Source organism: Pimephales promelas, chromosome 14 (genome assembly GCF_988280905.1).
Source record: "Pimephales promelas chromosome 14, fPimPro1.hap1.1, whole genome shotgun sequence".
NCBI lineage: Eukaryota > Metazoa > Chordata > Actinopteri > Cypriniformes > Leuciscidae > Pimephales > Pimephales promelas.
This window is the reverse complement of record NC_142782.1, coordinates 7,756,410-7,784,378: the sequence shown is the minus strand read 5'-3', so window position 1 is coordinate 7,784,378 and position 27,969 is coordinate 7,756,410. Positions and strand designations below refer to the sequence as shown.

The 27,969-nt window shown below is 36.0% G+C and overlaps 1 protein-coding gene across 2 annotated transcripts; it reads left to right on the top strand.

Moving 5' to 3' along the window:
* The first annotated feature begins 766 nt into the window (after positions 1-766).
* wrap73 (WD repeat containing, antisense to TP73) lies at positions 767-26,888 on the top strand. 2 transcript variants are annotated; one of them, XM_039669855.2, is made up of 13 exons: positions 767-922; positions 3,018-3,087; positions 3,222-3,374; positions 6,669-6,785; positions 10,831-10,903; positions 15,743-15,846; positions 17,835-17,921; positions 18,332-18,466; positions 18,558-18,635; positions 21,834-21,936; positions 22,961-23,086; positions 24,604-24,795; positions 26,267-26,888. In XM_039669855.2, the coding sequence occupies exons 2-13, from the start codon at positions 3,019-3,021 to the stop codon at positions 26,374-26,376; spliced, it is 1,347 nt and encodes a 448-aa protein (XP_039525789.2). In that variant the 5' UTR covers positions 767-922; position 3,018; the 3' UTR covers positions 26,377-26,888. The 2 variants fall into 2 exon arrangements, with proteins under 2 accessions (XP_039525789.2, XP_088975485.1); XM_089119359.1 differs by lacking the exon at positions 22,961-23,086.
* Positions 26,889-27,969: the final 1,081 nt, after the last annotated feature.

The following is a 27,969-nucleotide window of genomic DNA, read 5'->3' as shown; positions in this document are numbered from 1 at the left end:
CCCTGGCTTGGAACAAACTGTGGCGATGTTCTTCCTCTGACTGGATCCCCAAATCACTTTCCTTGACCTGCAGCTGACCCTTGTAAACTACATGTCTTTATCATGTAGCAAATGAGCTCCGAATTAAGCCATTAAACAACATGACGCAACTTGAATCATTCCTTATACTTTATAAAAAAGCAAGACGAGAGAGAGGCAGATGAGGCTGATTATGCAGGTATAGCCTATAGGGTAAATAGGCTCGCGGAGTGTGTGAGTGCACTTGGCTGTGGAGGGTTGGGTTGGTGGAATTAGAGGGGGACGGGAGGAGGCGTTAGCCGCCGTTTGGGCTCACACGAGCGGGAAACACTCATATCACATGAAGAGGTTGCTAAAATGCGATTAATGCGTGACGTTTACATTCTCACTTAAATATGTGTGCTTAAGATGAGTCATTCTTGTAGAAAGACTTCAATTGTCCCAAATACAATCGTAGAAAACGACGATTTACGTAAATTCCCCGCCTCTCTTGACACCATAAATAAACACGTTTTAGCATTTGCTTTGAAATGCATAGCCTACGGTAATGATTAAGTCATTCAAAACAAACAAGTAATAAAACTACTCAGTATGAGCTCGGTAACCTATATTTATTGTTAATTCTAGTGCATACTAGAAAATAGACAAGGGGAAACTTCATTTCCCACAATTCCACTGCGACGCCTACAATAAAGCGCGGCGCTGATTGGTCGTCAGCACAACAAATCTGACGTTGTCGAAAACGTCACTTCCGAAACATTAAGGTGATTCGGTTGAGACCTCTTTAGCGCTCCTCGGCCGAGACAGTTGATTCTAATGAGTGGCTTTTTTGTTTTTATCCATAAAAGGTCTTTAATAACTGACCAACAAACTCTTCGGATCAGTACTTACAAAACTCTGGAAGGTAAATTGTTAAAACGCACATAACGAGTCTTCTGTTAACTTAGACGTTAGACGTGTAACCAGTGTTTAACTTTAGTAAGCAAACTGATACGGAGCCGTTAACCTTTCCTAAGGGCCGTTACATAGTCAACGCATCGGTACGCATACGCGTCCGCATGGCTATGCATCGCTACGCTTTGGCCGCCATTATGCGTCGATGCGTAGCCAAATGTGTCGTCCTAGTTTTTGATACGCGACGCACTGATGCGCGCAATACTATGCGTTATCGGTGGGGGCGACATTGCAAGAATTGTACATTAATTCAAATATATCATGTTAACAGAAGAAGAAGGTTTGAATACAATGGCGGGCGAGGAGGAAAAATTATACGAGCTTATCCCCGCATTTATATCATCCGCATTTATACGACAGAATTCACAATCACAATTAGTAACGTTAGGCTACACTCAAATAAAATTGCGTTGGAAAATGCCTGGAGAGAGGTTGCAATCGCGATGGGAAAGACAGAATCAGGTGAAAACGGACTGGAAAAGTGCCCGTGACAAATTTACCAGCCTGGTTATATGAATTAATGGTTTATGGATATGAATTAATTAATTAAAATACCAAATTAGTTAAAATGTGTAATGGTTTTTACATAATTTAAATAATACCAAATTATAAAAAAATGTGTAATGGTTTTCACATAAAACCAAATAAGTTAAAATGTGTAAAGTGTTAAATAATAATAAAAAACTCATGCTTCAAATCGAACTTTTATCAATTTATTTGTCAGTGCTACCCAATCGTAGCACACTGTAGCCTATTGAAACACGCCAGCATCTGATAAAAAGTAATCAGCCAGCTGCTCCCTGACAAGTGCCGCTCTCCCGGGAGGGTCTGCTGCTGCCGACCGAAAACCGTGGTCCGTCGACCATGTTCTGGTCCCCCACAACGTGCTGCCTCCACTCCACTTCAGTGGATGCCAGAAAGTTGTGGAGAGCCACGCACGCCTTCACGAGCTTCACCGCTTTTTCAGGTTTGCAGTGAAAAATCTACTACCCCCTGTTGCGTGACCGGTGTATTGCATTTTACGCATCGCCCGTGACGCTTGCGTCTGCTTTAACACTATGAAAGGGAGCGCGTTGCTCGCGTCACTCGCGTTGCTTTCTCGCGTAGCTCGCGTTGACTATGTAACGGCCCAAGCCTGACAAAAGATAATGAATGGATAATTATGCTAGTCGTTTCTAAAAATCCAACATCATTACGAAGTAATCAATATATTCACATCGGTAGTAAACTTGTAATGATCGAAAAGTAATAATAGGTTTTGTCTTAAAAAAATATTTAAAGCACAACCTTCCTACCAGCTGACGTTACCTGGGTGCATCTCAAGAATTACTATAACGTTAGCAGCTAGCCGTTATCAATACATAACCTATATTTAGAATAACGCAAAATGTTTTTACAATTAAGATTTGTTTTTTTATTGTGACATTTTAATGTGTCCCAACCACCCCCTATTATTAATAAAATATAATTTGCATTACTGTACCGTGAAAACACAAAACATGAACTATAGTACTTATATGCATAATGGTATTATTTGTAGTAACGTAGGCTACATTTAAAATATGTAGGTTCACTGCCTTTCTGTACTTTTATTGTGATTACTGATTGATTATAATAAAATGTCTGTCTGAACAGTTGATTGATGTTAGATTATAAATAGTTAATATAGTTTAGTAATGAGAATCTGATAAGAATCAATCACCATTGGGAGTAATTATCATTGCAAATAAAAGTAAAAACTTACATCTTAAAATCTTAATGCTCTCTAAATAGTTTTATTTATTTATTTATTTTTACTTAATGTATTATGTTTACTTTAATTAATTTGATTTTTGGTGAAGAATTAGGTCTTTTTCACTATGGTTTTTGGCACAGTCTTTGTGTCTCTGTGTGCAAACATAACGTTTGGGTTGTATGTTACTGTCAGCCTTTTAAAGTATGCAACAACACAGTAGTCAATATATTTATATTTCATTTATAGTTACATTTTCATATTTGTATTTCCAGTCATAGAGTAATCAGTAATTTATTGTTGTTTCCAATAGCATGAATTTCTCCGAGGTCTTCAAGCAATCCAATCAATTGTGCAAAGTTTCTCCTGATGGGAAATATTTGGTAAAGTTGTTTTTCTTACAGCTGTCAACATTATCAGATGATACATAAAAAAATATGACTATGATCTAAATAGCATACCACCTTACTGATCTTCCTGTTTCTTGTTAATTACCACATTTAATTTGGGCTTGTAGGCCACCTGTGTTCAGTACCGCCTGGTGGTGCGTGATATCAGCACCCTTCAGATCATGCACCTGTACACATGTCTGGACCAAGTGATGCACATGGAGTGGTCCTCTGACTCCCTCTTCATCCTTTGTGCCATGTACAAAAGAGGACTCGTGCAGGTATGTCAAGTTGCCATTGCATTTATTGATGCACTCTTTCCTTTACTTTTCAGTCTGGGTATGTGCAGTCTTTATCCAGAAGGTCTTTAAAAATTTAATTAAATTAACAAGTGTTCAACTGATCCAGGACCTACTTGGACACATTCAAAGTAGGAAGGCATCAAACCACGTCCGAATCCAATGTTAGTTTGAGTTAGTTTGAGATACCTTAATCTAATAGATTTTTGAAGGCAGCATAGATGTCTCTGTCGCTACCTTTGATATCCCACAATTCTGTGCTTTTCATTCTGTGACAGTTGAGCTAATAAAAAATAAAGATGGCGTCTAAAAGTTGCGGTTAGTCGTCAGTTTGTGTGTAAATGTACGTTCCACCTCTGATGTTATTTCTAGTGGTGAATATTGATTTACTATTGTAGTAAAAATATTATATATAATATTCACAGGGCAGCAAGGCAACAAGTCAGCAGCTCCCATTTTCGGACTCAGCCGTACGCTTAACTGCTAGAGAATACCCATAATGCACTGTGAGGGTCGTTCTGAATAAATTCTCAAGTCTCATCAGAAGATGGCGCCCGCTGCTGAATCATCATCCATCCATCCATCCATTTTCCAAACCGCTGGTTCAATGTGGATGCAGCATAATATCAATCATATATACATTCCTTTTTGATTTGATTATTAAATTGTTTAATTTAGGTTTATATTACATACTAGTTTTCATAACCGAGTTACATACTGTAGCTGCCAGTTTGCTAAGTTTCAAATGATTATTAAGCAGCAAGCACAAACAAATGTGGCATCTCTTCTGGTGCTTACAGTGTCTGAATTATTAAGGCAACGATTTCGACACATTTAGTGTTTTTGAACGAATCTCTTGAATGAATGATTCGATGACATGCATTTTAAACAGTCACTTGTCGCCGCCTACTGGCATAACAATGTAATTGATAAAATATGCATTTAAAGCATCTAGTTACTTTCAATAGGTATTTACTCCTGGGCCGGCCCGTGGCGTAGGCGGCATGGGCAAATGCTAGGGGCACCAAAATGAGTGATTTTTATTTATTGTTTTTTATTTTATTTATTTATTTATTTTACTAATACTATATTAAAACCATTAATTTGAAATATGGTAAATGGTAAATGGACTGCATTTATATAGCGCCTTCATAGACCTAATGGCCACCAAAGCGCTTTACATTTGCCTCACATTCACCCATTCATACACTCATTCATACACCGACGGCGGTATCAGCCATGCAAGGCGCCATCCAGCTCGTCGGGAGCAGCTGGGGTTAGGTGTCTTGCTCATGGACACCTCGACACTTGGTCAGGTGGAACCGAGGATTGAACCACCAACCTTTCGGTTCGTAGACAACCCACATGAACCACTGAGCCACTGCCGCCCCAGAAATACTACAAAATAAAGCAAAACAACTCTTAACTTAACTCCGGTCCGACGCATCAATCTTCCCCCGCCCAGCGAGTGTTTGAAGTGGATCAGAAACAGAGAGAGCACGCTCGATCAGTTTACTGTTAATTTGTTGTGTAGTGTCGGCCCTCACCGCATCCAATGTAGACAGCATTGCTTTCGTTTGAGGGCACTGTAGAAATGGGCCTGTCAGCTCGAGACAGGTGAAAGTTTCCTCATTGTGACGGATGGACGAATTTTCATGACACTTTTAAATTAGCATTTAAATTGGTCTGCGATAGATAAAGTGCCAAAAAGATGAGATGATGATAAAAGGGGATAAAGACAGAGGTAAAGTGATGAAATGAATGAACAGTTTATCTAATTGCATATTCGTAAGATACAATAATTTAATGGCAGTTATTTACCTTAAACTTTATTATTTTATTAGTTAAGTTAAGTGAGTTATTCAGAGCCCCCAATGCGATTTGTAACAATCATTTCAGTTTTTTTTAAACGCATTTACTATCACTTTTATTATTTAATGTTTTACTATACAGTTGTGCAGGGGGGGAATATATGGCTTTTTTTATTCATGTTAAAATTATTAACAATATTTATAGGCTACAGGTTTATTTAAAGTAGCAATGTTTTATGTAAAATTCACCTTAAAGAAGACATTTAGCAGTTTCATTCATGTTGACCAAACATGAAACATGCCATAATTAAGTGGAAGATTGCTGCCATCAACTCCCAAACAAACACTTTTGCTAGTGCTCAATGAATAGTTGTATGAATGACATTTGGTTGCTTGAATGACATTGAATGTGCATGAATGATATTTGGGTGATGACAGAGTGGCTGTATATAAATTAAATACATTTTTATATTTTTTTTTACAACAAAATAAACCATCTCTGAACATACTTAAGATGGAATATGACACTATTTTCTTCTAGATCTGCTGTACAGGAGAAGCAAACTTTGTTGCATTATTTTCCTGTTATCACTGTAAAGCTGCCTTGAAATAATCTGTATTGTAGGCTAAAAAGCACATATGAAAACAAAGGGGACTTAACTTGAATGCTAGGTGTAATACTCTTGCAATATATATATATATATATATATATATATATATATATATATATATATATATATATGACTAAATAATCACCAACACTGATGGGGTGAAATGGGCGGCAATGCATGGGGCACCAGGTAAAATCTTGCCTAGGGCAGCAAATTGGTCAGAGCCGGCCCATTTACTCTATGTTGATACTGCTACCGTGTTTATATCCAATCTATAAACTTTTATCCCAGTACTTTATTGTATTATTGTAACACAGAAATAATGATACTGTGTGGTTGTAAAGACTGTTTGTGTAGCGGTTTCATACCTATTGCCTACATGACAACTGCTGTCTCTGAATCAGCGGCAGCTCAAATGCAGATTTGAATGTTCGCTGTGTTTGTACTTGTAAAGACTAAATTTTGTTGTCATTTAGGAATAACATTGCATATGTGTTTGAATCGAAATCACAGTCTTTTAAACGAGACACATGATTTGAGGTATAATTCATATCTGGAGCAACAATGGTACAAGCTAGACGGCAATTTTGAATCTTGGGGTTTCAAATAACCCATACTTCAGCCTAAGAATTCCTCTAAAAACTTTGAAATATTAGGTTTAAAATTTTAATTTTAATTTTTTTTTTCAACAATTAGATCAAATTTCCTCTATAGTTTAATTTACACACTAAATTACCTTACCTTTGTAAAGGGAGCCAGCGCCAGTCCTTCATGTTGAGCTATTGAACAAGGCAACAGGACTCAGATATGTTTGTTAGTGAAGGGCCTTTGTGTTTCTCTCTATTCCCTTTCAGGTATGGTCTCTAGAGCAGCCGGACTGGCATTGTAAGATAGACGAGGGTTCAATTGGACTAGTCTCCTCACGCTGGAGTCCTGACGGGCGACACATACTCAACACCACTGAGTTCAATGTAAGTACGGCGGTAGGAGGAGTCGGTTATGAACCGTGTCAGCTGTTGCTGCCCATAAATGAAGACCTTTCATAACAGACAGTCCATGGACTGAGTTCATCTCTGTTGGTTAATTCTGTGAGGTGACAGTGAGAATACACTGTTCTTATGATCTGGTTAATAATGCAAAACCTGAGAAGCAAAATACAAAAAGAACAAACAAATTATACCACCATATTTTGAAAAAAAAAAAAAAAATACTACTATAGACAAATATCATGGTATGGTAAAAAATGGCCATGTTCACTATTGTTAAAAAATTGTAAAAACACATCTCAAAATTATTGCTACGGATCCCAAACATTTTAGGACATACAAAAGTTTTGGAGACTGTGTGTATATGTGATGGACACAATGTGAGATTGTATTTATTTTATAATGTGAAAAAATTTCGAACTCAGTGTGAACTCAGAACTCTGGACCTTTATAGTTACTCTAGTCTTGTCAAATGATCTTTCAAAAATCATTTTAATGTTGAATCATTATTATGTGTCTCATTATCAGTGTTGAAAACACTTGTGCTGCTTAATATTTTTATGGAAAACAAAAAACACACACACACAAAAAAAATAGGATACTTGAATAGAAATATTTAAATTTTTGAAATACGAATATTTGTAACAAATGTCTTAACTGATGCTTTTGATCAATGTAATGCATCCTTACTAAATAAAAGTATTAATTATTTAATTAAAAATACCTTACTGAACCCAAACTATTAAATGGTAGTGTAATATGTAATCTCTCTTTCTGTCCGTTTGTCCCGATTACGCTTGGGCTGAGTGCCAGCATAGTCGTCTGTTGCTTAAACTTGATTCCAAGAATTACTTACATGTGTTGAGATGATGGACATCTGTGTGTGTTCACCATGCACTTGGAATGAAGTGTCTGTCTGAAATTCTTGCTGTTTGTCTAGAGAGTGTGTGAGGGTGAATGATGGCTGGACACTTGTCTGTGTCTTCCGTCTGACGTCTCTGTTACAGTCTTCCATAAATAAACAGTACACTGTCTGTGTTAACACATGCAGTGTTTATAAAAGTCATTTTGCAACGTTCATTTTTAAAGCAGCTTATGAACTTGTGAAAGGGAATGGTACATATTAATGGCTGTTTGTTTGAAAATTTGACAGACTGAAATCACATAACTTCAAGTCAGCTTGCTTTTCTAGGGTGCCACCTAAAGGATTCCAACTGAAAAATATAAAGTTGGCAAGTAAATACTAGATTTCTAATACTGTATGTGCTGACTTTGAGCAGAGCTTTATTGTTCACGGCAGGCCAGTTTACTGATTTATGACAGAATTATCATTTTTTGGGTGAACTATACCTTTAAGTTGTTGGACTGTTCTTTGACAAAAAACACATTTGTATGGCTAATTGGGTATAAAATATTTGTAATTATGCACAGGTTTCATGACAAATTATTTTTTAGGGGTACAAGCGCATAGCATTGCATAACCCCATCATCATTGTTAAATTTTCCTAGGATCAGCATTCTCCCCTAAAAGTGATCGGGCAGACCAAACCGTGAGTCTTGAAGACTTGTGAGGGCTGCTAGTCCTCACACCTTCTACAATGTCACCAAGGCTTGCTCTGATTGGCTTGACTGGCACTACAGCAGTGAAAAGTACAAAATAACTCATAATAACTTATAAACCGTCAGGCGTAGGCTCTAGTGTCTGATTTTACCAGTGCAGTAAGATTTTCTGGAGTCTGATCATTACATATCAAAAAAAGTTAACATTTTGATTCATGGTCTCTAATGGTGCTTTTCCACTGCATGGTATGGTTCGGTACGGCTCATTTTGCCACTATTCCACTGAATGGTACGGTTCAGTACGGCTAGACTCACTTTAAATGGTACCACCTCTGTTGAGGTTCCAAGCGTACCGTACCGATCATAGACTGTAAAAAAAATTACGGGCCATAAGTAGAGTTATTACATTTTAAAAGGTAAAAAAAACAACTATATTTCACTGATAAATGGCCTGAAAGTGCAAAAAGTGCTGTTTTTCCACTCTGATGTTAGTCTTTTCCATCTATAATCAGAGAGGTTACATGCTTGCTAAAATGCTAATTAAAACATAATGGGACCTATCTTGCGCCCAGCGCAATTGACATACACAGACACATGTATCATTCATATTTTGCACCTGTGCAAAGCGGACTTTTCCCACCACAGACGCACGCCGGCAAACTAGGGAATGAACTGCAGCTCCCTGGGCGGTTCAGCGGAAAAAAGGAGGCGTGTTCCGGCGCAAACAATCCCTGGTACTATTTTGCAGTTCCAGAAAACAATTGTGCCACTGATCAGAAAATAAACCTAGTCAAACCAACATTCAGATGCTATTTTAAGCACACATACTTGGCCATAATACAGAGTGTGAACAATGCACATACACTGTAGATGATTTTGTATCTACACGGATGCATTTTACTTTTGGCAAATGATTCATTATTATAATGAAAAATATTAAAACACAAGGGAAATCATTGTTGTGTCCATGACAATGGGAAAAATAGGCCTAAATCTTACATATTTACCCAAATTATTATATGCATGTTTAACCAAAGCTAATTTGGGTGGGTTTGTCCCATCCCCAATGTCACTTCTTTTTCTTTTACAGCCCTGACGAGAACACCAATCTCCTAGGTTGTGAACCGAATCTGAAGTGCACCTGGTAAATGCGCCGTTATAATTGTATTGTGCCGTGGAACAAGCGCACTGCGTTCATCACGCTCTTAAAGGGAATGTGATATGACTCTCTTATTGATTTGTTTCCTGTTACGCCCAAACCACACCTATGAATAATGAAGCTATTTCAGACCCACCCCCTAGATTTGCATCAAACGCAAGAGTCATTTATCCTACCGGTTAAATAGCAATAGCGCCGAGATCTGCCCACAAATTTATTTGCGCTTTGCGCTTGACACTTGTGTTTTAGAGTGTTCAAATAGGGCCCAATATCTTTTTACTAAATGCTTAGACTAGCAGCTATACTTTTTTTTTTTTTTTTTAGCCAATTGCAAATTTTCATCTACAGTCCAGTGGCAGGTCACCATTAAACTTCTGACCCGACTTATGATGTAGGAGTTGTGTAAGGTTAGGTAAGAGTAGATGCCTCTCATGGTTCAAAGAAACAGGACTGGGCAACAAACTCCTCCATCATTTCTCCCTAAAAATACTTGTTTTAATTTGTGATCTGTGTTTTATTTTGCTCTATCCTCTCAGAGATAGCTCTATCGGGTCAGAGAGGTCACTCTTCCAGCAGAATTAGACTCGCATACGGCCATTACTGGAAGCCAGTGATTATAGTTTATAAAACGCATCGCTTCTCTTCAGAAGGCCTTCAAAAACCTAAGGCTCTATTCACTCCCAATATAATGCTTGAAAGAGCCAGGATTTTTTTTTTGGTAACACTTTATTTCGATAGTCCACTTTAGACATTCTACTAACTATAAGTAACTTTTCAACTACATGTCAACTAACTGTCATTAGAGTATTAGTAGGCTGTCAGCTTAATATCTTCTAACACTTTATTTTGTTGGTCCCCAAACAGACATTCAAATGACTTTAAGTAACTTGGCGACTACAAGTAAACTTATTCCCCTAACCCAAAGCCTAACACCTAACCATAACTTAACAGTCTACTGACAGTCTACTATAATATACTAATACTCTAATGACAGTTAGTTGACATGTAGTTGAAAAGTTACTTATAATTAGTAGAACGTCTAAAGTGACTATCAAAATAAAGTGTAACCTTTTTTATATATATATATAACTCTGATTGTGATTGGCTGAAAAAAGAAATATATACATCTAGGGTGGCTTAAGGGTGAGTACATTATGGAATTTTTTTGGGGGGTGAACTAACCCTATAAACTTGTACACCACTGAATTATGTTTTAATCTCAAGGTTGACAACTTGAAGGTGGAAAATGGGTTTGTATCATTCATTTTATATATTTACTTTTCTATACATCGTTTTGCTTTATCTTCACAGTTGAGAGTCACCGTCTGGTCCCTATGCACAAAATCCGTATCCTACATCAAGTATCCTAAAGCCTGCCAGAAAGGTGAGTGAATGCGAGTAAGTGCAGACATTGAGTGTCTGAACTAGTCTGGGGTATAGCTAGTTTTATAAACTGTTTGTGGGAGTGGAGATGTAAGGACAGGGTCACAGAAGCATTAATCATGTGAGAATATTTACCTGTAATATAAGTCTTGTCCCTGGACATCTAGCCAGGCGTGAGCTAAATGGCACAAAGTCCTCATAACACTTCAGGTTCATATAATGTATTACTGCCATAGTTTGTCATTTTCTGGCCAGCAGAGTGTGGATTCAGTCATCTGTCACCCTGTCGCTCGTGGATTGAGCTGTAACCTTCAGATCAGCTGATGGAAAACTTGTGTTGAAAGGTGCTTCTGTGCTAGCATTGTGTTGTCTGTCTACCAGAGTGAATTATGACAATTTTAGCCATGTGTGCAGTCATGGGTCAAAGTTATGGACCACAATTCCATTCATAACATAATTGACGTCCGTCCAGTGTAGGGGAAGCTATGTTGACAATGTAGCTCATGTAAAGTAGTTCAACAACAATCATGGTACTTTTTGAAAAAGGAGTTTGCTACACCACAAGCTACTTGCAAAAATGAGCTAACTACACTTAAACGGTTAGTTCACCCCATAATGTAAATTCTGTCAGTAATTACTCACCCTCATGTTGTTCCAACCCCGTAAGACTTTTGTTCATCTTCGGAACTCAAATTAAGATATGTTTGATTAAATCTGAGAGCTGGATGTATCACTTTTTAAAGGCTTTTAGACATATAACCCAGAAGCTTTGCACTGTTACACTACGTGAAATCTCGAGTAGAAAATGAATAGTTGAATAAAGTCGTTATTTTTATTTATTTATTTTTTTTGCGCACAAAAAGTATTCTTGTCGCTTGATAAACTTAAAGGGTTAGTTCGCGAGAATTGCGATCCGCTTACACTACTTCAGATCGCAATTCTCGCGCATGCGTCGTGGAAATCTAAGGAAGTCTCGTTTCTGGCCTACAAGGAAGAAAAGAAATAGTCGAATAAACTCGTTATTTTTGTTTGTTTTTTCGCACAAAAAGTATTTGCGTCGCTTGATAAACATATAGTTGAGCCACGGTAGTCACTTGGGATATTTAAACATTTTCTTCATTGACTTTCTGGGCCGTCAAGAGGCAGTCCCTTAGGCAGCCAATGTGGTAGTTATACAGCTCTCAAATTTAATCAAAAATATCTTCATTTGTGTTCCGAAGACGAACGAAGGTCTTACGGGGTTGGTACAGCATGGGGGTTAGGGTTGCCGCGGTGAGGAAAATTTCCCACCGGTTAATCGACGTGTGACAACACCGGTAATCCCGGTGTCACCGTGGAGGGCAGGGCGGGGGGGTTAAATAGCTTTTAAATGCGTGCGCGTTATACTTTCACTTTCGAAATAAGCGTCAATTGCTTGAATGGACAAAAAAACAACAACTCGCTGATAATAAAACTTTTATTTATAGACTTTTATTAGCATAACGAACGAATAAAAATAACCCCATGCATAGGCTGAAAAAAGTGAAAATCGGCAAAATGTGGGCCCAAACAAATAAGAACCATAAAACGTTTATTAACGAATAAGAAAATAAAATAGGCCTAAATAGATTACACAAAGTTTAAATGAGATAAAACTAATTAAAAAGAGACGAATATAAAATAAAAACTTCAAAACGGACCTTAGCCTACATAAATGACATACTTTCACTTTCGAAATAAGCGTCAATTGCAATTCAGCGTCAATTGCTGGAATGGACAAAAAAAAAAAAAAAAAAAAAAACTCGCTGACAATAAACTTTTATTTAGACAGCACTTTTATTAGAATAATAAACGAATAAAATATAGACAGAACTTTTATTAGCATAACGAACGAATAAAAATAAAGTGAAAATCGGCAAACTGTGGGCCCAAAAAATAATAATAAAACGTTTATTAACGAATAAGAAAACAAAATAGGCCTAAATAAATTAAACAAAGTTTAAATAAGATAAAACCAAATAAAAAGAGACGAATATAAAATAAAAACTTTAAAAAGGACCTTAGCCTACATAAATGACAGCACTCTAAAAAAAAAGTAAAACACTATAAATTGGCATTTATTAACATTAATATATATTGGCCAAAATATTGCCAAACAGGCGCTTTTGCATTGCGTTTTGACACCAAATCTTCCGCCATTATCTTGCTTTTCTGTAATTTGACTCGTTCTCGTCTCCACACGTGCTAAATGGAATCCTGATGCTTGCTGATCTGTGACGTGACGGCACGCGTTGCGCAGTTCATTTTTAATTATAATGCTCTCTTCAGAACTAAATAATTGAAAATTATTATTTTTAATTAATTCAAATAAATATTTTAGCAAAAACGAATACTTTAAAAAAAAAAAGTCAAGACATCGCGGTGTCACGGTGGGAAAGTGATGTCACCGGTGATGGGGCTTAAAACCGGTAACACCGTCAACACCGTCTATCGCGGCAAGCCTAATGGGGGTGAGTAATTAATGACTTAATTTTCATTTTTGGGTGAACTAACCCTTTAAGATTGAGCCACTGTAGTCACTCGGACTATATTAAAGATGTCTTTCATAACTTTTGGGCTGGCCAGTTTCGAACTCTTACAAGCCTATGGAGGAGTGATCCAGCTCTCAGATTTAATAATAAAATATGTTAATTTGTGTTCCGAAGATGATCGAAAGTCTTACGGGATTAGAACAACATGAGGGAGAGTAATTACTGACAGAATTTTCATTTTGGGGTGATCTAACCCTTTAAGACACGTTCAAATGTTTTGGTGAATAAAGTTTTTTGTCCAGTGTATTTGATTAATAATATAGTAATACTGTGAAATATTATTACATTTTAAAATTACTTGTCTGTTATATTTTAAGATGGGTGAATACATTTTAAAGGGACTATGTGTAGGAATTGCTGCCATCTAGCGGTGAAAATGTGTTTTGCATTCAGAGACGAAGATTGTGCTCTCCAGCGCCTTGCTTTTTGAAATGCGCGTTGCATCTACGCCACGGCAACTATTATGTACCAAAAAGCTATGACAGGATTAGCACTTTGTGGAGTGTTCCTTCAGGTGAACAGGTTTGTTATTTCAAACAAACAGCAACCTTACATAACGAGTTAACTAATATTTCAGTGTGAATTTCTGACTGTGAAAAACATGAACGATTGTTATAAGTAGTTAAGCCTTCTTTATTCGTTATATTTTAAGAAGTAGCCTACGTGCATTAGATATCATCATCAACTTTGAACTATAAATGTTCATCTGTCTATATAATAAAGCACACAACAAAACAATGAAAAAAAAGCTTGTAATTAAGACTCTTGAACTCTTTCTCCTGCATTAGCTCTATCACCTGGAAAGAGCTATCCTGGTATTAACCCCTGTTTTTTGTAATCTCCGGTCTCATTTCGTTTTTCAATCTATTTTTGGAATTTTTGTGGTGACGAGGATTTGCAATGCAGCCTTTTAAACTTTCCAGGACAGTGAAGCATCTCACACCGCTCTGCTCCCCTGCTTCTACTGCTTTCAGACAGTCGCGTTGGCTCTGAACGAAAACATGCTGTGGAAACGCGTTGGCCTTGTACTTTATGTTCCTCTCTGCTATTATAGTATAGTAAGATGGCAGAATGACATGGAAGCCTCTGTGGACTTACCCATCCCATGTATATAAAGATAATAAATTCTTCGTTCACGAGGATAAGTCAGATAATTGGCAGAGGCATTTGTACACCATTGTACACCAAAAATATTGATTTTAAATAATAAATTACATAAAAGAAATCTGAATTTTCAGCATCATTACTCCAGTCTTCAGTGTCGCATGATCCTTCAGAAATCATTCTAATATGCTGATCTGCTGCTCAAGAAACATTTCTCATTATTATCAATGTTGAAAACTGCTGTGCTGCTTCATATTTTGTGGTGCTTCATAAAACTTGAGCAGTTTTCAGGATTCTTTCATAGAATAGAAAAGTTCAAAGGAATGGCATTTATTTGAAATAGAATTGTTTTGTAACAATGTCTTTTCTGTCGCTTTTGATCAATTTAAACTAAAGCATCCTTGACCCCTTGCCGAATAAATATATTAATTTGTTTTTAAAGAATCTCATTGCACCCAGATTTTTGAATGGCAGTGTAACTGTCAAATTATGTATTTTTTGCTTTTACAGTAACTGAAACCAGGCTTTCCTTACAGTTTTCTACAGTAACAGTATAAAAAAGGACAACATAGCTGTATGTGCATTTGTGGTCTGCTTTCACAATTTAATTTACGATATATCCAATTAATAATTGACTGGAATGCTTAAAAAAATTCCTCACAAATGCTTTAAAAATGAATTGTTTCCCCTTTTCACTTGTAATCCCTATTAGCAGTGTTTACTGGAATGTTTCTAGAGCTAGTAAATGCTAAAGTTAATGAACATTTTTGATTAAGGTTATCTTCTTATATTTTACAATACGTACATTATACAGTTATATTTTAACACCTCCGCAATATTGCTGCAGAAATTACGTTTTTGGTGTTAAATCATGGTCTGCTTTTACACTTTTCCTTATAATGTTTGATGGTTGAAGGCTGAGTAGAATAATGTCGTCTTATTGTTCACAGTTTTTAAAAATCCTTATTATTGTGTTCATAGAGCAAACGTTTAGCTGATTGTTTACAGTTTAACGGAAGTGGCTCCCATAATTCGCACAAAGCGTCACGGAACGTAGGGAACTCTATACTATGGATACTTTAACAGTGCCCCGGTCAGTTCATGAAACACATCTATAGAATATATGGTTGAGTATTTTAGGCTTTAAATGCATAAATGTGTTTCAGGTATGGACTTCACTGCAGATGGCCGTTATATGGCTCTGGCGGAGAGACGGGAGTGTAAAGACTACATCAGTGTGTTTGTGTGTGATGACTGGCATCTTCTCAGAGTGAGTACAGTTGGTAGTTGTCTATGGTAGTTGTCAATTGTGTCAAAGCTGTGGCCTAATGGTTAGCACACTTGCTTCAGAAAACCAAGAGAAGCAGGTTTAAATGCAGCCTACAGCATGTGCTGATCTTTCACACCCATCTTTCTCCTAAAATCTCCTGCCGTTTTGTCTATTGTCTTCATTAGTAAAAGTGGCAAAATATCACTTCAGATGAAGATGAATGACTTGATTCTCAAATACTTAAACATTTCTGTAGCACTTCACAATAAGGTTTCTTTTGTTAACATTAGTTAACATGATCAAAGCAAACAATGAGCAATACTATTTCACCAATTATTAATCTTAGATTGCCAATCTGAACCTTTACTAATACATTTTTAAGATCAAAAGTTTTGTCTTAAAATGAGTTGAATGTATGGCTTTTCAATCTTTGTAATGATATATTTATTTATTTTATTTCTTTTGAAATGTTTGTACTGCTTTTCTTATTTTAATTTGTTTAAATCAAGTTTTATTTATGTAGTTTTATCAAATTGTATTTATTAATTTATTTTAATCAAATGTTTTAATTTGTATTTTTATTTAAAATAAAATAAAATATATTTTATTTTTATCAAATGTGTAATTTTTTTATACCGCTTTCTTTAAACCTCTCCAAGGACCCCCCCAAGCATTCCCTGGGGGCCCCCAGACCCCAGTTTGAAAACCCCTGAGTTAATACACATGTGACAATGAACATTTTTATTAAGAAACTAACTGTATAAAAACAACAAAAAAAACTGTATATTAATAGTTCATGTTAGTTAATGCATTAACTACTGAGACCTTATTGTAAAGTGTAACTAAACATTCTTGTAATGTTTTAAAAGAACTACCCTTTGTTTGGGGCACAATTATTTTAGCATTTACTACTTTTTGGTTCATATTAAGTTTTATTATTATTTTATTTTTTATCACTTTTTGTAAATCAACTTTTTGGATAGTCATGAAAACATTTAAATTTTAAATGACTATATATTTTATATTTTATAGTAAATACAGATTGTTTATTTAATTAAAATCAGCATAAAGCCAGTACAACAAATGTTACTTAAAGGTTGTATCAGCGATTGTGAGTGATGTCACTTCTGTTTGTGTTTGAAGCGAGATCCCAAACCAAACAAGTTAGCTCGCCCCTCCCTCGATCATGCACGCGCATTTCTTAAAGCCACAAAAACACACTATATTCAGATTGACAGGCTACCTCAAAAAAGTAACTTTTTTTTCTCTCAGATCATTTATTTTCTCACTTATAAAAAGACACAATCCTAGCTCCATACGTTGATAGCATAGAGTTAATAGACCCTGGCTTATTCTTCAGCTCCGACTTCACGAGCAGGAGCCGTGCATGAGCGCAAAAACAAATAACACCCGCCCCTGTCGGTGATTGGTTAGAACACTGTTTATTTAGATTTTGAGTGGTGGTTGTACCTATTTGTTTTTGTGTGCAGATCTCAGAGCCTAGGCTACCTAGAGACGCGTTTTTTGACAGCCTGCTTATGAATTTTTGTTTGGGCCTGAAATCGCTGATACAACCTTTAAAGGGTAACTAAACCCCTGGTCAGAGCCTGACTCCACCCACTGGCAATATTTGAAAAATGCTGGAAAAGTGGAGGGGGGCATGCACCTGAGACGCATCTCTTTGTATGGAACTTGCCTACGTCACCAACAACCGCTGTGTCACGTACCACCGCAAACATTCAATAGGAAAATTCAACTGCAGTAGCCACCGTTCAACCTGAAGAGGGCAGCACTAAGACGGTTTTACACCATATATTGTAGACATAGAACACTTTATAAACAAATGCCAAAAAAAGTTACTCGAATCAATGACTGGTATTAATAAAGATCCATTCTTACAGATCATTAACTTAAAAAAGTTGGTAAAGTGTTTAGTTACTCTTTAAACTTTACAATTATTGCAAAAACTTTTTCCATTTTGTCTGTAGCATTTTGAGAGCGAGACTCAAGATCTGGCAGGGCTGGAGTGGTCTCCGAACGGCTGTGTGCTTGCAGTGTGGGACAACAGTCTCGAGGTAAAGAAAATCAATGCTTTTGTTCACAAAAGATTTCTTTCACAGATTTTGGTCATTGACCATACTACATAACATTCATTATTATTTGTTGCCTGGATGTGCAGTTTTGTGCAGATTTACTTGTCATATATAATTATTATTTGGACTGATGTACTAATTAGATGTGAGCGCAATCTACGTAATTTGTGCCACGGAATTTTTGTTAAATCCAGCCACTCAAATTGGAGCTTAATTTTGGTAAGCGCAATAAGCATCAAATGCTCTGTAAACGACTCATACTCAAACTGTCATATACAGACACAGGGGTTTGAATGCCTCTCATCATTGATAAACAGAATTGGACTTTTTATCATTGAAGCAATTTAGTTTTATAAAAATCTGAAGTATTAACTATCGGTTTCTCTCCGCAGTATAAAATTGTATTATATTCGCTGGATGGCCGCTTGTTGTCTTCCTTCAGTGCGTACGAGTGGTCTCTAGGCATAAAGTCTGTCTCGTGGAGTCCCAGCAGCCAGTTCTTGGCTGTTGGCAGCTATGATGAAAAGGTAGGCAATCTATTAAAGAAACAGATGGAAAATATCTTGTTTAATATTATACAATGTGTATAAAAGAGAGTTTTGATGGGCTTTCCATCAGGTTCGGATCCTGAATCATATCACCTGGAAGAAGATCACAGAATTTGAGCATCCAGCCACCATCGTAAACACCAAAGCTGTAGGTGTTTTTCTCCTGAGTGTTTTTCATGTCTGAGGGTGGGGGGGCTGCTATATGAGAGGCTATATTTACTTTAAAGTGCTTCTAGTGTGCTTAGGGGTGTGACGATAACCGCATCACCGCAATATTGCGTTCGTCAGATGCCTACCGCGGTGTGAGGTCAAGTTACGGGAGTGCATATGGTTGGTGTGTGATATGAACTATAAAAACATAAATCTATACTTATAATTTACTGTATTCTGCAAGTCCTATGTTCAAGGGCTTCTGGAGAAAAAAAATGCTTCTTGCACAAGGGAGGGACTGTCCATTAAGCTTGTGCGCACGGTATGGAGGCGCGGACGAGAACACTTGTATTTACCTATCAACAGAGGAAACATCATTATCTACTCTATCATTTCTGGTCATACAGAAAATAATAATAATTATTCGCAACTACTTTTATTTGTGTGTAAACTCACAACAACAAGAAAACGTTGTGCTTTTGTCAAATAAAATAAAACAATCAGGCGAGGTTTCATGATCTCCGTGAACTGAAGTGCGAGAACTGAAACAAAATATCGACGAAGGCTAAAGCTGGAAATGTCCACTTTAAAACTAACAAATTTGAATAATACTAATTATGTGATCCGTATGAAACATGCATTTCTCTCTGGCGCATCCGTCTAACAGCGGAGATGGAGATATGTTTTCAGACATATTTATTAAATAACTCGCCTATATGTGGTTATATGGCTCTTCTCATTCAGCACTCATTCAATAATTCTATCTAATTTCCAGGTTCTAATTTGGATTTATAAAACCAGTTAATATTAATTTGTGAATATTTTAAAGGGATACTCCACTTTTTTGGAAATAGGCTTATTTTACAACTCCCCCAGAGTTAAACAGTTGAGTTTTACCATTTTCGAATCCATTGAGCCGATTTTCTGATATTTAGAATAATATCTGTAACCAGACAGTTTCTGGTCTCATTGACTACGATAGTATATTTTTTTTCTACTATGGAAGTCAATGAGACCAGAAACGGCCTGGTTAGTGATATTCTTCTAAATATCAGAAAATCGGCTAATTGATTCGAAAATGGTAAAACTCAACTGTTTAACTCTGAGGGAGTTGTAAAATGAGCCTATTTCCAAAAAAGTGGAGTATCCCTTAAAATGTTTAATAGAAGGGCAAAAGGTCAAACAAAAATCTGAAAATTTGTCGATATTTAGGCCTATGTTTTTGCACAGCATTTGGTGTGTAGCCTACAGGTCAAATTAAAAATTTATATATTCAACTATGCATGCACACAACAACCGTTCATTTTTCGTTTTGCAATTACTGGTTATATAAGGAAAAACGAATGGACACAAAAGTACACTGAAATGGACATAATAGCCTATGAGTTCTTTATTAAATTTATAAAATAAACAATAATTACTGGAATACTGGATTCTAAACCTCAAATAAATGCCACAATCAAGACCTCGGAGCAGAAATGAGGGAGAAAGGGAGCAAGGAAAAAAAGACGTTTTAGACGCATAACATCAGTTAAAGGGTTAGTTCACCCAAAAATGAAAATTCTGTGAGTATTTACTCACCCTCATGTTGTTCCAAACCTCTATGTGTTTATTTGTTCTGCTGAACACAAAGAAAGATATTTGGAAGAATGTTTTAATCAAACAGATCTCAATCCCCATTGACTACCATAGTATGCATTTGTTCCTACTATGGTAAACACATAGAGGTTTGGAACAATATGAGGGTGAGTAAATACTGACAGAATTTTCATTTTTGGGTGAACTAACCCTTTAGTTTAATGGAAAGGCCGTCATTTTGCAATCGTTTTTTATCGAAACAATGAACAATTGTTTGTTATATTTATTTGCTATAAAAATAGCAAAAGTTTTCTTACTTTTGAAAAAAAAAAAATCCCATAGTCTGTTGTGATTGGTCAACCACTTACATTGTGAATCAGAAAAAAAACGGCCATTACCATATTTTAATTTTAGCTCCAGAGACTTCCTCAGCACTTGATACACTGGCAAACAAACTGTAACAATGACGTCGATTTTACAGCATTATAATTATAATTATAATTTGCACTATAATTTGTGCAGTAGAATAAACGTGCATGTTAATTCGAGCCTGAGTCCTCAACCTTTTAAAATGCATGCAAAGGGGATTTGCTTTGGCAGCATGGAAGACAGTGTCTTCTCAACATTAACAACACGAACCAAACTCTTCCAGGCCTCAGCTACAACTACTGTGTTTGAGTAGACAACATTCACCGGCAGCTAATGAAAACCATAGGCTGGCATTATGCAAATATATCACAAACCTACAAAGGTTTCGCACAAGAATTAAGACTGGAATTACTGTTGACTCGTTTCAGGCAGTTCAGAAACGGTTCTTTCTTTTGAGCGACAGTAACGTAGCATGACAATTTGCAGACCTTTTACATTCACAAACAGCTATATTGAACAATGCATTACTAGTAATATCCAAAAAGATTTATTTTGGCACTTTAAACAGCACTTCTACAGGCTTAACCCATTGGAAAATGTCTCTGTCTATATTTTTTCATAACTTCATAAACACCTATAACTAGGTGCGGTTGATCGATTAAAAAAAGACTTATTTTCGTGTTCCTTGCACAATACTATGTTAAGACCTCAAAACACTTTTACCATAGTGCATGATTTTAATACATTTTAACATTTTGCATCACATAAGCAGCTTCAAATGTATGACTTTTCTGACATGGTAAACGTGTTTGCATTGAAACCAGGGGCGAAACTACCCAGTGTCAGAGGGGTATGCAGCAACAATTTTTTTTAATAAATAAATAAGTGTGCTATGTATTAACAAATGAGATAAAATAAGTGCAAAATTGTCGTTTATTAATAATTAACATATTAATTATGTTGTCAGAATTAACATATTAAAATGTTGCCAGATTCATGTGCACCTGTTTCGGATAAAACTGAACACACTTTTCGCGCACACTCACTGGACATTACACTTTGAAAGTGTCACAATACATGCAAAGCAATGTAATATAATTTTGTAGAACTGTCGCCACATGCTTATATTTTTTTTCAACAAGCCCTAGGTTGCACAAACTAGACCAAAAAAAGTCCAAAATGTATGCAAACTAGAAAAAAAATCTGTATTTTTTTCATAATCTAATACTTTTTCTTTTTTTTTTTCTAGGTGGTATTTAAGGAAGTGGAGAAAAGACCGGTTGTGGGCAGTGAAGATCTTTCCATTCATCAGCTGACTGTGGATAATTCGCTATTTTGCACACAGAGCAAGTGTAAGTTTCATTAATGTTGTGTACAGTTCTTGGTTACAGTTAAACTACAGTATGTTCCTAATGTAAGGAAGGTGTTTGCACTAATATTGCCTGCTGACAGCACTGGCTCGTGGGACACCAAATATTTAACTTGGTGCCAGGTCATTAAGAATAAGTAACTATTTCTATTGCTGGACCTGGATTATTGACAAAGGTCTGCAGTTACACTACATAAATCTTACCAATGTCATAGTAATGGAGATCTCATGTTACAATCATACTAAGCCCCCGAACTCTTTACTCTTTGAAATGAGTATGTTGTACTATGTGTAGACATGCTCTCAAATTCACAGTGCAAAGCTCTCTCCAGTACATTCTTGAACATTCATTGAAATGTTTTGTCATGTATCGTAAACTTGAGCAAATGAACATATGAATGTGCAGGGCTCAACGTTAACGCTTGTCAAGTGGGACAAGTGGATTTTTGAAGGGTCGAGTTAAAGAGAATTTTACTTGCCTAACTGAACAAGTAGCCCAATTAAACTGTCAAAAACAAAAAAAATTACTAGGAAAATGGTAATAAAAAATCAAGATATGCTGCATTGGGAGTAATGCATCACAAGTAGCGCAAGTTACGTAATCCGATTACTTTTTTCAAGTAACTAGTAAAGTAACACATAACTTTTAGATTTGCAACAAAATATCTGAGTTACTTTTTCAAACAAGTAATGCTTTGTTTTCCCATTTATTGACTGACACCTCTCCTGTACCCATGTTGAGAGAAATGGCATTACTTTCCATAAAAAAGTAACTAAGTACGCAATTAGTTACTGTTTTAGGGAGGAATGTGATATTGTAATAGACAACTTTTAAAAGCTTACTTTCCCCAACATTGAAGATATGTTGGTGTAAGAAACCTACAAAATTGTAAAATATGCTTTAAGCATTAATGCACATAAAAGTGACAGAGGTGGGGAAATACAAATAAACTGTGAAAATAATGCTATTACATTTTGATCAGATAGACTTCAATACCTTGTTACAGATGAGATCACACAACTGCCGACCCTGGTGCCAGTAATCAAGCCCGATCCGGACCGTGCCAACCCTAAAATCGGCATCTCTGCCATGGCTTTTAGTGCTGATAATCGCTACCTTGCTACGAAGAATGGTGAGGTTGTGTCTGTAATGTATTCATGAAGTCCTGAATGTGAATCAAGCAGGGATCCCATACAGATCGCATTTTAATACCAGGTGTAAATGGGGTCCTAGAGATTGGCATGGGGTACTTTCCATAAGATCATCTTTCAATGCAAATCAAACCAGCTATTAGGCTAACTGAAGTAAAACCATGCAATCTCAAGGCATGGTGGAAGGTGTGTGATGATGTTGGGATATTTTAATTCGAAAGGCCAAGGGAACTTTATCAGGATGCATATTATCCTGGATCCATGAAATAACTGGCTTTTAAAAATAAAAATCTTCCTGACTCTATGGGAATTTAACATAGGGGGGCCCTGACTTATGCACCCTGTATTTTAAGGAAAAACATTTATTTATTTATGATACATTATTCATCCACAAAGAAAATTTGTGTCCTTAAAGGTTGGAGTTTTCCTTATTTTTCTAATTAAGGCATTAAGATCAACATCCAAAAGATGATTTTTTTATTCCTCTTTTTTGGCAACTTTAGCATGGGTGTCAACTTATTCACACCACTGTATGTGTATGTGTGTGTGTGTGTATATATATATATATATATATATATATTCACAAACACATTTTAAAAGATAATTGTGGCTTTTTATCTTACAATTGCAAGTTTCAATTCTGAGAAAAAAAGATTGCGAGTTATCTCGAATTCTGACTTCTTTTCTCAGAATTGAGTTTATATCACACAATTTAGACTTTTTTCTCGCTATTGCAAGTTTATATCTCGCAATTATGACTTTATAACTTGCAATTATGACATATCACACAATTCTGAGATAAAAAGTCAGAACTGATATGTAATCTCGCAATTACAAGAAAAAAAGATTAAAATTAAAAAAATTTATTCTGTGGTGGAAATAAGCTTCCATAGTTATATGAACAAAGCACCGTGTAAAAACATTTAGAATGTAGAATTTGCTGTATGTAAGGACTACGGAAGTAGAGATTTCAGGCTCAGTGCAGCGGAAAAAAAGTTGAAAGCATATATTGTAATTTAAATGTACTGATGCAAACAGATAAAGTGTAATAGAATAAACACATACATGTTTATTTTGGATGTTTTCTTTTAACTAGTCTAAAAGAAGCAAAAAGCAAATCACAAAATTGACCAGTGACTGAAAAAAGTGGTTTTGCCTGTAGTGTCTTGCCTTAAAAAGGTTGGACTACTCATTGATTTCCATTACTTTTCCATGCCCAGAGACACTTTTATAATTCACAGAAACGTTTCCTTTCTATCTTTCTGTGTAGTTCATCTCGATCTTCATGCCCCTTGTTCCATTTGGCAACATAGCCATTATGAGAAGCATTACATTCTGCCAGTGCCAACCAGAATCGCATTTTCAGAACCATTTGGTGCCCTGGCATCCTGGGAAATTCCCCTGCATTAAACAGACTTTACTCTTCCTATTCAGATGTCCTAACAACTGTGCTTCATGTTGTTGTTGAGATGCTGACGCTGTGTCCATCCTCTGTCAGATAACATGCCTCAGAGCCTGTGGGTGTGGGACATGCAGAGACTCGGTCTGCTGGCCGTCCTGGAACAGACGGGTCCTGTGCGCTGCTTCGTCTGGGACCCACACAGACCCCGGCTGGCTCTCTGTACCGGAAACACCAAAGTGTATCTGTGGTCGCCAGCTGGCTGTGTGTCTGTGAATGTACCAGTTGAAGGTAAGGATCCAGTTTCGCCACAGTTCTTGACTCAACATTATTTTCAAACAAGCTTTTACACTATTGCTTAAACAACACTTACAGTTTTGTGTGTTATAATAAAGCAGATAGCACCTTTAGAAGCTCTATAATAGTTTATGCCAAACCTGCTAGTGTCAGTAAATTTGCCTGCTATAAATATATGTTTTACTGGCCATAAAACAGTTTTGCTGTATAAATGTATTTCAAAAAAATATATTCCTCCATGACCAGATTTATTTAGCAGTGTTTTTTCCCTATAATATTAGTGGCATTATGTCACAGCATCATAAACCAAACGAGTCTGTACTGCACCTGTCTATCATGATTTTTCATATTTCCGCTTTAAGTTTCTTCTTGTGATATATTTGACACGTCTCACCAGACATGTGAAATATAATAATAGGAGTTGTGGTTGAACATAGGATGGTAAATTTCCACTGACGCAAAAGATGCGGATATTTTTGCACATTAACCATGGAAAAATCAACCTCTCATTGCTTAATGCTTATTAAAATGCCAACAAAGCCAGCATGATGAAAATGTTCCATAATTTAATTTATTAATCATCAAAATCTATAAAAATGTTGATTAGTTGTTGTTTTTGTGTGTGTGTGTGTGTGTGTAATTTAATTGGTATCCATTTATTGATATTTAATCATGCATTCTTAATCTAAATTGTATTTTATTTTATTATATATATATATATATATATATATATAAAACTATTATTATTAGAATTTATCAGACTGATCTCATGAAGTAGCGTGTGTATGACACGCCAATTCATATTTCCATTTTTGCCGTGCTATCAACATGCATAATCGCTTTTCAGCGTGTTTATGAACGCCGTTAACTTAACGTTATTACTGTATATATAAATATATGACTTACCTCAACCCTTTCCCTTAACCTACCCGTCACTGGGGTTAATGGCATTTATGAGTGACACGCGGAATCACTCGGACATTAATGGCGTAGACATACACGCAAACACGCCATACACTTGACTCGAAAGTGGCGTGTACAGTATGTTTACGCAAAAGTCATAATGTCATGTTGGAATTTATTGACACTTTTAAATGTAATCTTTAAAGTAAATATCCATTTTTGTGATGCCTTCGTTTACTTGTAGAATTTCAGATGATTTTAATTTGTAGTGTTTAAACTATGCAGACAAAGTAGTTATTTTTTACATTTTATGTGTACTATATGCCATAACTTGATTATTATTTATGAAATTATCAGTTTTCGTATTGGACAGATTTTATTTATTTCAGTGCATACCTGAGCAATACATACACAGGTTTGAGTATAATCAGCCATTTTTACAACTTTTGATCATCATATATAGTTGTTTTTGGAAATGTTACCCCATAAGCTATACAGGAAGCTGCTTGCATAAAAGGAAGTTGTGTGGATAAGTCTAACTTCTTCCTCTGTTTCCTCACAGGCAGTTTCCAGGTCCAGTCTGTGTTTTGGCACTGCAGTGGCAGTTCACTCATCCTGCTCTCAAAAGAGCAGCTCTGCCTGTGTTACATGGAAACAGAGGACGAGAAATAAACCAAAGCCCTTCATCACACTCCTAAGAGTCTGTTTCTACAATATAAAAAAACTGAGACTGATCTCCAAAGAACTCTAGACAAAAACACTGTGTCTGCAATTATACCTCAGCACTTTTTAGTGGATTTCAGGTAGGTTTTTTATAACATTTTTATCTTGACACAAAATGTTGATTGTCTGAACAGCACATGTCAAATATTTACCAGATATGTGTGGTTCTACCACACCAACCTGGTGCAAATGAACTGCTTTCACTCTTTATGGCCTTAGACAAGCTAAATAGATATTACACACACTCTGTGAAGGACCAAGTATATCGTACAATCAAAAGTCTAACTTTAGATTTGCTGTGATTTTTAGATGAATGCGATTTGTTGTGAATGTGAAGCCTTTTGCTTCATGACAATAATGTCTGTTGTATTTCATTGTTTTTCCTGAAAATGTTTCAAAAGTAGAATTATTTTTTATAAAATTTAGATCTATTTGTAATAAAGTTTTCTACATTGATGTTCCCCATAATTGTTTTTCTTTCACAGAGATTACAGGCGAGTCTCAACACATGACAAGACATTTGACAAAAATGCTTATTACTTACATCTGGATGTTTGATGTTACATCTGATGTTACATCTGGAAACAAGAATTTAGTTAAAATCAGCAATACAGTAAATTCCACTAGCACTTTTATCAGGGTTCCCACGGGTTCTTGAAATCATTGAAAGTTTGTGAATCTGAAAAACAAAATTCAAGGACCTGGAAAGTTTTTGAAAATAGATACAGGTCCTTGAAAGTGCTTGAATTTATTTTGTGCAAGAGCTTTTCTGGAAAAAAAATCCATTTGGTCCACTAACGTGTTATTTCGCCAACACTTCGGGACACTTGAATATTAGCTCGCTTGATTTACGTCAGTTACTCATATTTACGCGTTACATTAAGTGTTTCCCGTGTGAGGTACTTATACGTTGCCATGACGTTCATGCGTGCACAAAACGGCTACGATGGTACCTCAACGTTTCACAAACACATCGTGAAACATTGCAAAAATATAGGCTGAGACCACTGAAACATGATGCCTGGAAAATGCAAGTTTCAAGATATTTGGAATATTTTATAATTTATTTGATCTACACTATGTTGTCCCCACATTAAGTCCTTGAATTTGAGGGTGTTGTACCTGGAAAGTCCTTGAATGGTCTTTGAACTTGAAGTTAACCGAGGTGTGGGAACCCTACATACAAATTTGGTTACACTTTATTTTATTAAACCCAAAAAAATGGGTTGCATTTTATTTTAAAGTGTCGTTTAAAGCTATTTTAAAAGTGACACTATTTTAAAGTGTCCGTGTTATAAAGTAATTATACATTTAAGTACTGATTTAGTAATAATTAACTGCATGTACTTATAGGGTCAGGATTGGTTGGTGTCAGGGTTAGTTGCATGTAATTATGCATAATTTATTGTACTACAGGATTTTTTTTTTCATCCTATTATTGACCATTTGTGTGGAATTGTGCCTAATTGTCATCAAAATCTTTTTTTTTTTCTTGCCAGGTTGAGTTTTAACAAAATTATTTTGAAAAAAAAATTAAAGACT